Raw genomic sequence first — 17,999 nt, 5'->3', positions numbered from 1 at the left:
TGTTAATATCATGTAAATATCAGTTGGGAGTCAACACTAATACAGCAGTTCACCTGCTCCTACCCCCTACACACAGACACTTTTCTCTCTTGCTTATGAGTCTTAGGTTACCCTTGTGAAATGAAGAATACATTGTACATGAATGTAAAACATTGAGTACTAGAGACACTCCATACATCTTAGTTCTTTCCCCTTCACTGAGCTGCCACAGGGCAGTGACTTTGATTCTATACTTCAGCCTCTTAAAAATCCAAGAGTGATAACTTGGGTGTTACAGTGTATCCAGACACTCTACCAATGCAGATCCAGGACAGAGGACAGCTTTGTCCCACTTTGGTGAGTAGTGGTGAGGGCCCTTAGTTGGGGGGAAGGTAGACATCAAGGATAGGAAAAAGACTGAAAAAAATTAGACTGCAGAAGCCTGAGAAGAATTTCACGGGTGGTACAATGCTTTGTTTCTCTGTAACGATTTAGACAAGGAAGAGAAACATTGTCAGAACCATCTGGAGCCAACACCTTTTGGCCTTGGCTGGGTTTACAGGGACCCATTGTCGGGAGAACGTATGCTCATCTCTGGCACACACCCGGATCCACTTCCTCATATATAACTGCATCCTTTCTCTTTTGTTCTCCTTTGCAGGGCTGACTCCTGCAGTAGCTTTCCTCTCATTCTACAGAAACTGCGACCTCTTGGAGGTCAGAAGGTAGATTAAGGGTTAAGAAATCCTTTGCCAGGTGACACTGCACTTCATAAACACCACAACAGCAATGATGTGACCTACACAGAGCTCCAAAGGAATACAAGCTCGGGTGTGCATGCACCTGAGTATTAATTGATTTTCCTTTAATATTAATGAGCATATGATTTGGTCTAGTTGACCTTCAAATTCAAATTAGGTACTGATTAAATAATAAGACCGGAGAATCGGGATGTGTTGAAACAGCACTTTTTTTTCCTCCAGGGAAGTGCCTTGGCCTTGGCTGTGAGTAAGGATGAGCTATTACTGGTGTTGAGACAACTAGAACAGAGAGTTCTCTTTGAATTAAGGAGGTTGACTAGATCTTAAATAATAGAGATAATAATAATAATAAAACTGTGCAGCAGTTTCAACCAGAGCACTTGATATTCCTGGCATGAGTTTACACTGTGTTTATACTCCCGTCATCTGAATGCCTCTTTATTTTTTAGCTAACATTTGTACTCTTAGGTTTGTTTTTAAGGATTTAAAGTATGAACCACCATTAAATATTTTTACCAGTAGATGAAGGAATACCTCAGTAGATAAGTGTGTGCCTATTTTATAAATACCTTCAGAAATCCTATGAACCTATAGATATTTTCTCAGGCCAGCTTTACCTTGGAGTTCATTTCAATTCGGTCCTGGCTGCCACATCCTTGGCATGCACCCACCCTGTGGATGAATTATTCATCAACATTCCTCCTCCTCACATCTCATCCTCCCAACTCAACTCCTGCCCACCAGATCTGCAATGAGTTGTTGGGAACAGGTGCCTTTAGCCTGTAGTCCACAATCTAGCTCTTAATCTGCCAGCCAATCGGTTGTACCTCCTTCTGTTAGCAGCTTGCATTGTTAGTAGTTATGTGGGGTAAATGGGCAGTAAGCATCCATTCTCAGTACCCAGTGGGAAATATGTCTAGAACATTTGAGCAAAATCGCTGGCATAGAAGATACCCCAGAAGACACTTCCTCTTAAAGTTCTTCAACTGTTACATACCTGTTTTAATGTTTTAAAAACCAAATCTCCCAAACGAAGTGACATTAGACAGCTCATCTTTTGTTTGCTTGTTTTCAGACCTTGCACTTTATAAATTTTTTTTAATGTTTATTTATTTTTGAGAGAGAGAGAGAGAAAGCAGAGGAGGGGCAAAGAGCCAGGGAGAGAGAGAATCCCAAGCAGGCTCCAAGCTGTTGGCACAAAGCCCGACCCAGGGCTTGAACTCACAAACTACGAGGTCATGACCTGAGCTGAAGTCAGAAGCTCAACAGATGAGCCACCCAGGTGCCCCTTGGTCCTTGCACTTCAGAAGACACTAGTTTCCAGGGGAAACCAAAGTTATAAATGTAAATCCAACCAGTCAACAAGCAAAGTTGGAAATAACTGGTGTGTCTCAAAATCCTTGGGGATTATATTGGGGGGTAGGTGCCAGGAGAGAGAGAGAGAGAGAGAGAGAGAGAGAGAGAGAGAGAGAAGGCAAGCCCATAATATCAGTGATTACAAAACCCAAGAAAATGCTGGGTTAAGATCAGAATCTGGAAGCAAAATCAAGAGAGCAAGGGCTCCTTCAGGACCTTTGGTCAGCAAAAATGTTCTTCCACTTAAACTAGAGAGTGAAATAAGCATTTTTATAAGCGATCTTGGAACTTCAGAGCTCATAAATAGCCCAGGTGTCACCAAGAAGGAGATCTATTTCTGCATGAAAGCTAATAATGGTGAATGTTTGAAATGGATCCTCAACACCTGTGACTGCATTTTAATCTCAACCTGACCTCAGTATTGGAGAATTTCAATGGCAAATTCATTTCTTTTTCATTCTAAGCAATGTATATATCAGTCAAGATGGCAGTTCCATACACATTAGACATTTGGTCTAAGCTTTGTACCAACTGATAATCAAAAAACAGTGGTCATGTGTATATGCTATTACAGAAGGAAAAAGAAAAAATCATATATGTTCTACTTTTAATTGAAACTGGATTACATGCTAATGTGGATTTCAAAACACTTTTCCTTCCCTAAGATCAGAAGGTTAATGGATATTAACAATTTATTTCAATAAAATCCTTAGAACTTCACATTAATCTTACTAGGGAACTGCATTTGTGATATGTGACAGAATTTGTTGGAATCACACCTTTAAAAGTTTAATGTAAAAAAAAAATCCTAAAAGTATTCTGAGAAATTGATCCTGGAGTGTGCAATTAATGGTGTGAGATCCTAAAAGCATCAAGAAACATCACAAACTGTTTCTACAAAGGTGTAATGTCTCTAAACCAAACAGCTGAACAGGAAAAATCTCAGCTTGAAGTACTTAGATTACCTCTTGCTTCCTAAACTCTGCCATTAAACTTCATGACATTAATTTTTTTTTATCACAGGCTAAACGACCAGAATGTCCAAAATTATTTGCCTAAGATGAATACCATTTTCTGTCTTTCCACTCTGACTTAGTCAGGTTTATTTCTGTCTCTAAGGTGCCCTGGGGTTTCTCATCAGAACCTATGTGTATATATACATTATTACATTTTTAGATATAGCAAATGGCTTCAAAACCAAGGATGTAAGAACATGTATCTGAGTATGTATGAAGGAAGTGCCAAGGGATTCATTTAAAGAGTGGTAATGATCCAAAAAAGGACCACCGAAAATAACAGTGTGGTCTATGCTTGTTGGGCAATCCAGATCTCTCTACAGGAATGAACAACTTACTCTCCCAGTTCATCCCAGGCTTCCAGAATTACCTCATTAGAAGACCTCTGCCTCACTCAAGGCCACACCCCTTCCCCAAGGCAGCCAGGGTCAGGTGACTTATCAAAGGAAGCTTTTACTGACCCCAGATGAGACGCCTCAAAAGGGTCATGCTATCTTCAGAATAGCTGTGGCTTCTGTTGATAATGCCTGTCAGCTCACCTTCCCTCTCTACCCAGTTCTGCTTCCTTCCTTTGCCTTTCATAGGTGTGGATTCCAAGAGCTCTCCCTAATAAATGTCTATTCCCTAATCTCCATTTTAAAGTCTGTCTTCTGGGGAGCCCAACCTACACATATGCCAGGTGAAAAGTTTGAGCAATTGACATGAATTGGTATTCTGTGAGGTAGATGCTATTATTGTCTTCCTTCTGGAGAGAAGACTGAAGCACAAAGAGGTTAATTACTTGCCATTCCTTGTTAATTCCTTGAGTTACTTGTCAAAGGTTACATCAATTTTGAGACGCAGAGACAGGATTTAAGCTTCAACCATCTAACCCTAGAGTTCACAGTGTTAGCAACTACTCTTATTACACTGGACAGCTCATTTAGAAAAACCCATTTACCAGACAACATGAAATGAAATGAATGATACAAACAACTAAGTATTAAGATTGTAAAACAACTTTGATTTCTAAATTCTGATTCAACTATCAATGTCAAGTATATATATCCATCTTCATATCACTCCAAACGGAAAAAATGCATTCAGCATATTTATCTAGAAGTTCTAAGTAGATCACACAGTGTACCAGGTGTTCATTCCATTTCTTTTTTTTCTCTTTAAAAAAATTATTTATTTATTTTTAACATAATTTATTGTCAAATTGGCTTCCATACAACACCCAGTGCTTATCCCAACAAGTGCCCTCCTCAATGCCCATCACCCACTTTCCCCTTTCCCCCACCCCTCATCAACCCTCAGTTTGTTCTCTGTGTTTAAGAGTCTCTTATGGTTTGCCTCCCTCCCTGTTTGTAACATTTTTTTCCCCTTTCCCTCCCCCACGGTCTTCTGTTAAATTTCTCAAGATCCACATATGAGTGAAATCGTATGATGTCTGTCTTTCTCTGACTGACTTATTTCACTTAGCATAATACCCTCCAGTTCCGTCCACCGTGCTGCAAATGGACAGATTTCATTCCTTCTCATTGCCAAGTAGTATTCCATTGTATATATAAACCACATCTTCTGTATCCATTAGTCAGTTGATTGTCCATTCCATTTCTAGAACCACAACAATCTAGTCTTACTATTCACAGAAGGGTGTTTAGTAGCTATCTAGGACAGATATAAAGTAGTATTACCTTTTTGTATGGGGACAGTTAACCAGAGTGAAAGAAAAGAAAGGGCTATTGTATTTTTCTTCAGATATTTGTTTTAACTCTATCATCTGCACATGGATGTACCCACTATTTCTCCCTCAAATTTTTTCCTAGAGCCTATGTAAAATTTTCTTTTACCTTTTTCTTCTTCTGGAGACACCTTGTTCTGTGACTTTTGTCATTGTAACTATTCATAGAATGAGGAATGATGCTCTTGTCACCAAATAGATGGCAAATAAATAGAAAGATTTATTTCTATAGATTCCTTTCAACATTTTTTCTTCCTTATCACGTCTGGATAATGGAGCTCTCTGGTAGGTGGTTCCCAAACGCCACTCCTTTGAACTTATTCCTGATGAGTAGCTGTAAACAGCAGAACTGCCTAACTCTGGAATTTCAAATAAACACCTTTAAACATAATTTCTTTGACCATTTTCTGATTTAATAAGCAGTTACTTTTCAGAAGAACAAATGTAAATGTATGTATAAATTCTGAAAAGGGTGGGTGTGGAATAAAACGGAGTGGGTGTGATATTTGATTGTGTTGGAAATAGAGGTGCTGAAAGAGAATTGGATAGATTTGCTCACTGCTTCATTTCCCCATATAAACAAAATCCAAATGGTTTTCTGGCAGTTTGTGATCTTTAGGTAAGTGGCCTCATACCTTCATCTTTACAGACTTCAGTGGCCTCTTCTGAAGCGGGGCTGGGCACAGTTGCCACATCGACACCATCTACATGGCAGAAAGAGAAACGTTGCCTCAGAGTCCATGTTTAACTCCAACTGTCAAGATGGTGCTTCCCTGCCTATGGCACCTCCCTCCTCATTCCACCAAGCAAGTAGGAACCTGTTTCCTACTCTAATACATGGAATGGTCTTTGAAGGGGCTAGCGTCTAGGACCCTGTTTTATAACTAATGGAACAGGAATCTTCAGTTAAAACAGAGTCCGATGACTACAAACTACTTTTTGGTAAAGAATACTATCTGTTGGTACTATTATACTTTGGCATTTTGCTTTTTCCCCACCTCTAGAAGAATGGTATATATTAAAAAATTTTTTTTTCATGTTTATTTTTGAGAGAGAGATTGTGACAGAGCATGAGCAGGGGAGGGGCAGAGAGAGAGGGAGACCCAGAATTCAAAGCAGGCTCCAGGCTCCAAGGTGTCAGCATAGAGCCCGATCCAGGGCTTGAACTCACGGACCACAAGATCCTGACCTGTGCCAAAGTCAGATGCTTAACCAACTGAGCCACCCAGGTGCCCCACATTTTTTTTTTTTTTTTTAGTAAAAGATTGTGAAAGTATACCCTCACAAGTTTCCACAAAATGCTTTTATGTGAGTTGTTTTAAAGTTTGGTTTTTCTTAGCACAGCACTTCTGCTCTGTTAAGCCAGGAGGTCAAATGGCAGGGAGCATGTCTGATGGCTGTCAGCACACAGGCTCAGGAGAAGGGGATCATTTGTTGGAAAGCACCAAAAGTCATTTGGAGATTTCATGTCACCCAAGCACAGGGTGGGGACTAAGGAACTTGGAGGGCCTGCTCCCCTCATAGCAGCAACTAACCTCATCAGAGTTTATCTTTTTCCTCAGTCCCGTAAACACCACAGCAACTCCATTCACTTCTGGCTTCCAGGATAACAGATAATTAACTTACTAACATTAAAATAGTAAATTTCATATATGAACTATTGTCAAAATCATTTGGAATGGTTAATATTTGACAATTGAAAAAGGAATTGAGAAGGAATATACATTTTTCATGTAGTAACAGAGTTTTTTTAAACTGTGTTTTAGAGTTTTTTAAACTCTTTAGTTTTAGAACTAAAGATAACTCACACATGTATGACAACGCTTAAAGACAAATCACATATTTTCTAGCATATCTTATGTCCTTAATGTATTTGACTGTTACTTTCAGGTCATGTCTCTATTGGAAGAGAGAATAAAATTTTTAGTAGGGGAATAATTGGAGGTACGTTACTTTCTTTTGTTTGGTGATAATGTCTGATAAAAATTAAAAAAAAACAAGAAACAAGACTATTAATCTTCCCTTGGTGTTACATCTTCCCATTTGTCTACTTCCTGTCACAGTAAAACTCCCTAAAAGAGCTGTCTATGTTATTGTTCTACACTTCCTCACTTTACAGTGTCTCCATAACCCACTCCATCGGCTTCAACACCCCTCCAAGAATTCTCTTATCAAAAGCGCCAATGACTTCCTTTTGCTAAAACCAATGGTCATTTCTTTATTTTTTTTTCATTGTGTTTGATTTCTCAGTAGTATTTCACCAAGTTTTAACTCTATTCTTTCTGAAACACTGTCTTCTTCTACCCTGTTGCCACCTATCCAGATGTCATGGTGTCTCAAGCTCCACTGTTTTCTTTATTTACATGTTCTTTCTAATGAATTTCACCCAGAACCATGGTTTTAAATCTCATTTCTATGCCAGTGAATCTCAAACCTGTATCTCGGTCTGCATCTCTCCAGATTCATATATCTGACTAGCTTCTTGACATCCCATCCATATGGCTAAGAGTCCTCCCAAATATACGATGGACAAAACTGAACTATTAACTTTCTCAACAAAAACTGTGCCTGGTGGCCAGTCTTCCATGTGTCAATAAATGGCACCGTCATCCACAAAGTTACTGATGCTAAAAATCTAGGACTTATCCTGGATTCCTCTTTTCCCCATACCCCATATTCAAATCCATCAACACATCCTGTTATTGCTATGTCTGGAACATAACACTTCAGCCCATTTGTCTCCGTTTCCAGAAACTGCCATCATTTCTTCCTGCTATAGCTTTCTAACCGGTCTCACTCGGTTCTTGTGACCCACTTTTACTCACAGGCAAAGTGAGCTTGTTAAAACCTTAAAACTTCTGCTGGCTTCTCTTTGTAGTGCTAATAAAATCAAATTTTATACAGTGAGACATTATCTGGTCCTATGATTTTTTTAAACCAAATCGCACACCATGTTCTCCCTAATGCACAGTGTTCCAACCACTCTGAGCTTCTTTCTCCAACATGCTAAAATTGACCTTGAGGCATTTGCATTACCTGCTCCCTCCATCTAGAATGCTTTCCCACCATCTCCTCATTGAGATTTCATTTAATTATCCCTTCCTCGGGGAATCCTTCCCAAATCCAGACAATGGAAAGTTGCCTTCTCAGTATTCCATCTACCTACCCCATTTCTCCACAAGGCATTTTTTATTATCTTACATTTTTTTGTTTGTTTATTGTTTATTTATAAATTTCTTCCCCCCCCCGCCCCCATCAGAATAGAAGCTTCAAGGAGGCAGGGGTATTGTCTTTATGGTTTGCTGCTGTATCCTAGTGCCCAGAACAGTACCTGGGTCACAGCAAACCCTTGGATTTAATCACGACAAGAGTCAAAACCGTGCTGGTTTGCGATTGCGTGTTTCTCATGATGTGAAGGAGGCCTGCAGAATTACATAGTCAAAACTGAATCTGGAAATCATATTGAACATAAAGGAGGTATTTATATTTTGGAAGAACAATAGTAGGTCAAAAGGGCTTTAATGGCCAGGACCTCATCTTTGATTTTTCTGTACTTAGATTAGGAAGGCTATGAAATGAGCCAGAGCAAACATAACCTTGTGTATTGACAACAGCCAAGATCATAGATGAATCATGCCATTAGACCTGTGCCAGCAGTGGGCTCACTTGGAAGAGCAAGAGGTACATTTGGAGTATTCTTTATATTGACTGGTAAGCATATTGTGATGATAATGCTATCGATCCAAGAGGTGGGAAGAGGACTCACACCCTACCACTGTCTGCTGACAGGCGATCCCAGTTTCAAAAAGAAATCATCTGTTCTCAGCTTACTAGCTAAAAAGAATGAATAAATAAAACACAGGCAAATGTGTGTGTCTGCACACATATGTGCGTGCGTGCGTGTGTGTGTGTGTGTGTGTGTGTGTGTGTGTGTATGAACAGGGGTGGGAAAAATCTATGTCGAAAAAGATACCTTGGGACAGAACGGTGAGTGAATAAAACCTGTGAAGCCTCACCATTCAGAGAATGGCCTCAGCTGTCAGCATTTAGTTGACTAACACTTGTCAGCCGCAAACAGTGAAAACAGTGACAGCTTCTCACATAAGACTCATCTTCCACGGAGCATAATGATGTATGGGTCGGGAGCTGGGTGGGGGGGCGGTGGATGACAACAGTTTGCTGTATCAGAAATTCATTTCATTGCAAGGACTACGTCTTGGCAAAGGGAGCCTGCTGACCCAGTGGCGGCCACACAAGGTCCTTGCTGCTCTGCTTCAGTGCTTTCTCTGATTGGCCTTCTTCAATTCCATCTTCCAGGTTAATAATAAAAGATTCCAGTTCTCTAGCAAAAGTTCCAAGGTTAATGTAGGAAGTTTTCAGTGAAAAACTTATCACGCTACCTGGTTGATTTCTAAGAGTTCAGCATATGGCCTAGGGTGTGCCGGGCACCCATTAGATGGAGCCCACTGTTTCCAAAATGCCCCTCTGTGGGGACTCATTAGGACTTGGAGACTAAAGGGAACAAGGAGATTTTTCTTTTGGTGGTGTTGTTGATAATGGCATAACTGTGCCTATCAGTCTTTTCAAGGAAAATGTGCCTGAGTGCAAAAATGGGTAAGAAGAGATGAGAAGTTAAAGGTGGTGACAATTTTGACTCTTAAGTGCCACTTCACTTAAAGATGTTCAATTCATAATCTACAGTGGAGAATCTATAAACACCACCTGACATCTGTTCTCAGGGAACAGAGGAAATGTCAGGAAGTCTTCAGATCTCACTTTAATTCTGGGTGTGGGGTAATCGGGTTTCATGACACCATCTCCTACAACATGAAAAGAAACAACCAGAAACGTGGCTCTTCAAAGTGTGATGCAAAACAGTAAAGAACATTCTACCCGTCATGGACGGAAAGCCTATTTATTTCCTTTAAGCGTTTTTCATTTCATTTTTTTCTCCAAACTAAACCTACTAATTTTGACCTGTCTGAAGGCAGCCAAGCTCTGAGTTGGCACTTGCAACCTCTTAGAGCGTTTCTGAGCAAAGTGTTGTTATGCAGAAGAAAAATGGAATCTGTGAATGAGGAATGAGAATGCACCCTTCTGACTGGAAGCATTGTCACTCATAGGTAGTGGAATTGGTGGCTTCCTGACAGAGACCTAAATGAACACTGAAATCAATCTGGTGAAGAGCTATAGGCATTTCTAGAAAATAACATTTGAGTAAAGAGTAATGTTATCGTTCACCTCTGTGGATGAGGTCTAGAAGACTCCTCAAAAGAAATCTGAGCCCACCTGCTTCTTGGCTCTGCCCTTCCGTTTCTTCTGTGCTTTGTTTTTCCTCTGGACTGTTCTCATCTTTCAAGAAAACCAAGGAGGGAAAAAAATACATCAAGTCAATTGATGAAATACCTCTTTATGGCTAATATGCGGCACTGAAATTAATTGTAACCAATGTAGCATGACTCCCCAAGCAAGGCAGAGAGATGAATCAGAGGCATGAAACAGAAAAATTACCTACATAAATAGGTGCATTTATACTGGTCCCTTCTCACCTGATTTGCTTGATGAAATGTTAAACTACAGTAAACAAAATTTACTCAGCACTCCTACAACATTTCTCTACTTGCGCAGCATTTCCCAAAATGCAATACAAGATCTTAATTCGAATCTGTTTTTCTCCCTTGACTCAAGCAATATGCACTGTGTAAGGAAGTTCAGTTGATTAAGTTTTATTTTCCTGTTTGATACATGTTGCAAAAAACATCTATTTTTACCTAACTTACACATGGCAGTCTAACGTATCTATGCTATGAAATATTTTGTCTTGAACAGATTATGTTGGTCAAGTTTACACCATAGTACATAACTCCTTGAAAAATAAGTAACTGGGCAGGTGCATTGTGGCTGAATACTAGAAACTAGTTAAAATTTTCTTTTGGCTTAAAACGTATAATATGTATCTGTGGATTTACGTGTAGAAAAAATTAAAATTTTCAAAGGCAAATAAAGGCATGATTTTATAACTCATTGCTGGGAGGGTTTCCAAATCTCTTCTTATTTGGAAATTTTTAGAAAGGAAAGATTTATATAAAGACACATGAACACAATATTAAACATGGAATTAGACTACAGAAAACAGAGAAGCAGAAGTTACTAGCATATATAACTATGTGTTAAAGATGGCCACAGATCCTTTGTCTCTCAGGAAGTGGACTCTGTCTCTCCTCTCCTTGAATCCGCTTTTGTTCTGTGACTTGTTTAGATCAATGAAATGTGGAAGTGATGTTCTGGGGCCCCTAAGCTGAGGCCTCAGAGGACCAGCAGCTTTTGCTTTCTTCCTCTGGGAAGCCAGCCACCATGTTGTAGAGATGCTCAGGCTAGCCTACCAAGTGGAGAGAGGCACATGGAGAGAGAGAAGAGCCATGTGGAGAAACTCCAAAGGGCCAGACACGTGGGTGAATCCTTCTGCACCTTCCAACCCAGCCCAGTTGCCCATGCATGCAGCCAGATGACCTCAGCCAATGTCACAAGGAGCCAAAGAGTCACCCAGCTGAGTCCTTTTAAAATTCCTGATCTATAACCAGGTTCAGATCATTTAATCTTGTTTTACTCGAGTGCTTCGACCTACCATCTGTTGCTACTACCTGCTCTTAATCCAGAGGCAGGAAGATGGGGAATCCTCCCCAGAGGAGGACTCCAACAGGGGAGCTGAAACAAGAGCCTTAGAAGCAATGGGGAAACATTTCCCAGAGCAGGTCTGTAAAAAAACCTAGGGAAGAGATCTGCAGATGGGAAAACATCTGGGATTGACTTGAATGACAGAAAAAGTTTACAATAGAATGGCAAAAATACATACATACATACATGCATGCATCCATAAAGAAGAGTTAATTCTGAAGTGGGGAAGGAATGCTACTAATGAATACATAAGTATGTATACAATTCCCTCTGCCCAACATCAGCTATTCACCCTGCGGGACATGGTATAACTTCTAACGTGAGAACCTGGGGCAGCTCTGTAGCTACCTAAACCCTATGTTCTAAATGGCCTATTTACAGTACCACGTAATGGTCTGACATCTGCTCTTTTGTAGTTCTCCAAGTAGGCGATGACATTGGCTTTTGCTCTAGGAAGGAAATAGCCATCATTGCTTCTCTTGCCCCCCTTAACAAGGCCGCGCTGGTGCCACAGCATGTGTCAAAAACATAGGTCAGTATGTTCCCTGTTCATTCCACCAAATGGGAGTTAGAGTCAAGCACGAGAAATCTGCCAGCTTTTCTGTCTCCCCTAGCAAACAATCTTTTTAACAGAGATTTCACAATAGGCTTGAAGCTGGCAGTGACAGGCTGCCTTTAAAATTAGTCCAGTTACCACATCTCCTATAGAGTAAAAAGCTTTCTTGTGGAGGGAGGAAGATAAGAAGGGAAAGAGAAACAACAATTAAGTCACAGGAAGGCGAGGAATTTGTTCTAGCCTTTCGAAATGCATGAGAAGGAAATTTATGGTCAGACTCCCAAGTCCAGCTCTATAACAATAAATACCATTCTGGTTGTTTTCCTTAATGTACTGCCACTTGGGTTTTTACCCATGTGCATATGTATGCTGTCTCACTTCCTAACACAGCCACCTCAGTGCCATGCTTTTGTTTCCTACTTTGAGCCTTGACTTGCCATATTTCTGCCCTTGGGAAGCAAACTCAAGAAATACTTGCCATGTTTATTACGGAGGAAGTGTATTCTAGAAGAATGCTGGATTTGCCATCTGAGTAACATGCCCTCAAAAGACAAGGTTTAGGTACATTGCTTTCATCAATCTCCAGACAGTGCGTCCTCAAATCCAGCAGGGGGAACCAGTGTAGAAGTCTTGCTTTCAAAGCAAGCATTCTCTGGCAATTAGATTAACATTCATTTCACTCTTTCAGAAGGATATTTTGGCTGGCTTATAGCTTTCCATCCATTTAAAATGCCCCAAATGAGTGAGTTCTTAGTGAAACTGTGGTCTTTCACTGGTAGGGGAAAAAAAAAATCCCATTACACTGTTACCCGTAAGTATTTGATAAGGACAAGCTTTCTTTTTATCAGCCTTGTCTGTCTAGCAATCTTCACAGGAAGCCCATAAACAATAAAAAGTTAAGTAGAGTGGTGAATATAAACTTGTGGTTTTTAGAAGGGATTTGAAAGGCTTACAATAAATGTGAAGAAATATAAGGAAGTGACAGGCTATTTTGTTAGCTTAAAAAATGTCATGCAGAAGCTAAATTCTCTTAGTTAGTTTGCCTTTAAGACCGCATATTTATTTCAGATAATAAATCACTATAGCATTCATGGTGGGAGTCACATAACACTTGATTTTCTCATGCCAAAAGGCACAGTAACCTCTCAGAATTCTAGCTGTTGCATAATTTCTACGTCTCCAGTATTAGTATCCTGCCCTTTACTCTTTCAACCTATATTTATTGAGCATGTACTATATTCAAGCATATTTCAGGACTTTTATAGAAATAAAAATAAGGGGTCCCTGCTGCAAACTGAATTCACATAAGCAGAAGGAATGCATCATTGGCTGGATGATGACAAGAACGTAATCCATGCTCGATGAGAGAGATTTACAAGGGCAAAATCTCAAGGTCATGGCCACAGATCATTATCCTGATTATGTGTAGTTCTGTTTGCAAACTGTGCATGGGAATGGGAAGAGAAAGGGGAAGTAAATCAGAGAAAATCTGTCCCTGCTACTGGGGAAACAACCTGATGTGCACTGCCTATTCCTGTATTATTACTCTTTCTTATAAAGGTGCCAAGATTTCCAGACACAGACAGAGCACATGCAGTCAAAAAACAGTGGTTTGCAGATTAGATTATTTGTCTCCATTTTGCAGTCCCTTGTAATAGATGATACAGTTCAGTATTCTCCCAATGTGGGCAGAGCATACTTTCCAAACACACTGATGTTGGATTTGACAAAGTTACATGATGTGGCTAATGAAATATTCGTGGACACAAGGTAAGCAAAAGGCCTAACTGTACTGCATAACTGGACTTTGTGCCTGTGCTCTTGACATTTGCCATGACAAGAAGATGGTCCTATAGCTACTGGTCCCTGATCTGGACCCAAGCCCAGGCAAGGCACAGCTTGAAATGGAACTGCCCAGCTGGACCCAGCCCACATCAGGTGAATGACAGAAACTCTCAAACCTGTGAACATGAGAATAAATAGTTTGGTCCTAAGGCACTGCATTGGGGGGTTATTTGTTACACAGTATCATTGTGACAGTAGCTGGTTAATACAAATGGTATATTCATTTTTCTCAGGTCAGAATGGCTCAACTTTTTTTTTCTTTTCTTTTTTCAAGTTAGCACTCTTTTATTTATAAAGAATTCAGTCTTTAATTCTGTATTTTGTCACCAAGCTACATTCTCATCTCTCACATTTCAAAATTCTCTAGAACATACACATGTGAAAAATAACTTTAGCGTATATAAGGAAGGAATGATCTCAAAAATATGTACTGCCATCAGTTATAGTTAAGTTTTATTTAATAGAGCTATGTGGGTAGTGGGATAATACTAGTTAATACCAGCTAATGATTATTGAATATTGGCTATGTTCTACTCAGTGTTTGCATAGGCCATCAGATTTAATTCTCATAGCAACCCAGTGAGTTTGGTATTATTATTACCCACATTTTAGGGTTAAAAAAACTGAGGCACAGAGATGTTAAATAATTTGCCTAAGATCCTACAACTAGGAAGTGGTGGGAACAGGGTTTTGACCTGGGAATGTCAGAGCCCACATTCCCTTCTTGGAAACATAACTAACATTTATTGTTTGGGTAAGATAAATTATGGGTCAGCATAAATGCTGACCCTGAAAAAATGCAGGGTACTTTAGTGACTCCGTCAGTTAAGCGCCTGACTTCGGCTCGGGTCATGATCTCACAGTTCATGAGTTCGAGCCCCATGTCAGGCTCTGTGTTGACAGATCAGAGCCTGGAGCCTGCTTCAGATTCTGTGTCTCCCTCTCTCTCTGCCCCTTCTTGGCTCTCTCTCTCTCAAAAAAAATAAAATGTTAAAAAAAATTTAATGTGAAAAAATGATACTAAATAATAATAACAGCTAAAGAACTAATCGATAATGTCATGTAGATTAACATGGAACACCAAGAACATTGAGAATTCAGTTTATCTGACATTTAAGTCAGGTGAGCACAATACTATAACTCTAAACTTTTTTTTAATGCTAAAGATATTTTTATTTTGAAATAATTTTAAGCAATAGAAAGTTACAAGAACAGTACAAAGTATTTTCTTTTTTTTTTCCCCTGAATCTATCAAGAGTGAGTTGCGAACATAATCACCTCCATCAGCCCTACAAACTTTAGTATATATTTTGTACAAACAAGGACATTTTCCTCCAAAACCACAATGCAACCATCAGGACCAGGAGATTAGCCCTGATGACATTCCTGCTATCTAAGCCACAGACTACATTCAAGTTTTGCCCATTTTCTAATAATATCTTTCATAATTTTCTAGGATCACATGCAGCATTTAGTTGTCATGTCTGTTTAGTCCTTCAATCTAAGATGGAGATGCCCTCTTGACCTTGCTTGAGCTCTGTGCCAGGTGTTCAGCACCTCAACCTTATCCCCTTCAGTGGGAGTGTCTACCTCGCCCGGCTCTATTTGATGGCTTTAGGAAGGAAGAAGGGAAAGGAGGGAGGGATGCTTAGATCCAAAAACTTAAAAACTTTGTTCTGGAGATGTCCTCACCCAATTAGTTGATTTGAACAGATTAGTCTTAGAAAATTAAGTTCCCAGCTTGGCTGCCTCATTATTCTAATGAAAAGCTTCACATGCACCTTTCAATGCAGATAAAAAGAGATGTACATTTGAGTAGTCACGATCTCACATGAGTGGCAGCTGCTGTCCCAAGCGCCTCCTTGGCACAAGGCACTTACACTCTTACGCCCCTCACACCCCTTACTGTGAATTCCAAAAGAGTCCTACTGAGTTAGACTTTGGTCTACATTTTTACAGATGAAGAAATCGAGGTTGTGGGGGGAAAAATAACTTCCCTGAAGTCCCACAAGTAGCGGCAGGGCTGGGTCTTACATTCAAGTCCACGTTATGCCAAAGCCTGAGGTCTCTCTTTCTTGCAGATTCCTGTGATTTCTGCTGACCCTCGATAACAAAATGGTAAGTCCTGAGACAGAGGCCCTTGCTTTTGCTGTGATGTCATCAGCTCCCAGCACAGTGCCTAAGTTCATTAGGGGCTCCATAAATACTTGTCAAGGGATTAAAAAGGAAACTTCATTTCCCCCTAAGCAGTAATTATTTATTATTATTATTATTATTGCTTGCACTGTATTTCAGTTCTCAATGTAGAAAAGGTGCGTTTCTATCTGAGCCTCTGGTTGAACCTCAGTAAATTTTGGATCTGTTTTTAAAATGTCATGTGTCTTTTATCACAAGTAATGGTTCCTAAAAATCCAACGCAGTGACATGTAGGGAGCACTAGTAGCTAGAATTCATCTGCTCTCACCACCACCCAGGTCCGGCCTCCTTCCTCCCTTTTTCTCCTGGGTTGTGACAGGGTCTTGTCCTCCAGATCTGTTCTCAACCTAGAGGCCAGTTTGTTTTCAAATGTAAGTCAGATCATACCATTCCCCTGCTCAAATGTCACTCACAGGCAACAAGGCCCTGTGTGGTGGAGACCGCTGTGGTTTTCCCACCCTGACATTTTTCTAGAAGCCTCCTATACATTCTGTTCCAGCCACACTGGCTATTCCTCCTAGGGTCTCTTATCCCCAGGTCTTTCCACTGCCCATCCCCTCTGCCTGCAGTGTTTTCATGTCTGACAAGTCTTTGCTCAATATTTCTCCTTTCCAATGGAGTCTATGCTGAACACTCCACTTAAACATCTCCCCCTCCCTACACCCTCCATCCTCCTCATCAAGATCTACTTTTTATTTATTTATTTATTTTTCCAACCATCTGTCATCTTCTAATACATAATTTAGGTAGGTATTACATTCATTGCTTATATATATCTGTCCCCACTTGAATGTAAGCTCTACCAAAGCAAGGATGTTTGTTTGCTTCATAGCCTGAGATCTCCTAAGTACCTAGAATGAACACATGACAGATGTTCAATAAATATTTGTGAGTTAATGAAATGTGGCCTTGCATAGTTAGTTAACAAATTAATCAGGAAAAAAGGGGAAGATTATCTATTCCAAAATCATTTGGTTAGTTATAAAATTTGGGGGCATCATGCGGGGCAGCATTTTTCAAGGAAGTTGGTCCCTACACAGAACCTAGGCTCTTGCTACCACCATTTTGTTTTAGTCACCTTAGAGAAGGAGTCCTTTCCTTAGGCCAGGGGAGATTATGCACAGAAGTTGTTACAATACAGTTATCCGGGCTAATAACTTAGCACCTTCTGGGAAGGTGGTGGAGCACACATAGCCCATTTGGGGAAATGCTTGCTTTCTTGGCTGCCAGTACCAATTCTACTCAAAATAAATAGTATTACAACCATGCCTAATTCATAGAGGGTGCATAAGACCTATGGTTTGTCTTCAGTTATAGGACAGAGAAGACAATCATCTTGGTCCTATTTCCTGTGTCCCCAAATAGCATACTTGTCCATGTAGAGGGAAGAGGAAATAATTGAATCTGTTACTTTTAACAAGATATGTCTGTTAAAAGAGACCTAAGTATAACAAAAGTTCAATGAAAGGAAACACATGAGACAGTAGCGTGCAACAGCCCCTTCCATATATTTTGTATGATGGTAAATAGAGTGCCAAATGCTCAATAAGAAACTCAACAAATTATCTGCCGAAGGATTGAACTTTGTAGCATTTCCACGTTGAAGGTATGACCCTGGCATACCAAAACTTGCCACGACATATCTTGGTATAAAAATAGCACAAGGCAATGCACCAGAGTGCTATTTTCAATATCACACACACCGTCTTAATAGATAACATATGGTTCTCCCATATGGCATGTTAATACAAATACTTTTACCCTGATATGGTTAGCTTTTAATCCAAGGATTTTCAAGTACTTTACAAACACTATTCATTAACAGTCTTCCCTGGGGGGAGTTGCAGTGCCTTGCAGAGATACAAAGCATCCTGAATATAATCAATAAC

At 40.0% G+C, this 17,999-nt stretch overlaps 1 protein-coding gene across 1 annotated transcript in view; it reads right to left on the bottom strand.

Annotated features, from left to right (window-relative positions):
• MACROD2 (mono-ADP ribosylhydrolase 2) overlaps positions 1–17,999 on the bottom strand; it is a 2,026,389-nt gene that overhangs the window by 95,295 nt on the left and 1,913,095 nt on the right. Inside the window, exons 12-13 of the mRNA XM_023251484.2 lie at positions 10,128–10,190; positions 5,474–5,542 (exon numbers count right to left, since the gene is read on the bottom strand). Coding sequence (XP_023107252.2) covers positions 5,474–5,542; positions 10,128–10,190 — 132 coding nt within the window. The remainder of the gene's footprint in view (positions 1–5,473; positions 5,543–10,127; positions 10,191–17,999) is intronic.

Source organism: Felis catus, chromosome A3, assembly GCF_018350175.1.
Source record: "Felis catus isolate Fca126 chromosome A3, F.catus_Fca126_mat1.0, whole genome shotgun sequence".
Taxonomy (NCBI): Eukaryota; Metazoa; Chordata; class Mammalia; order Carnivora; family Felidae; genus Felis; species Felis catus.
This window is presented reverse-complemented; position numbering and strand designations above follow the sequence as displayed.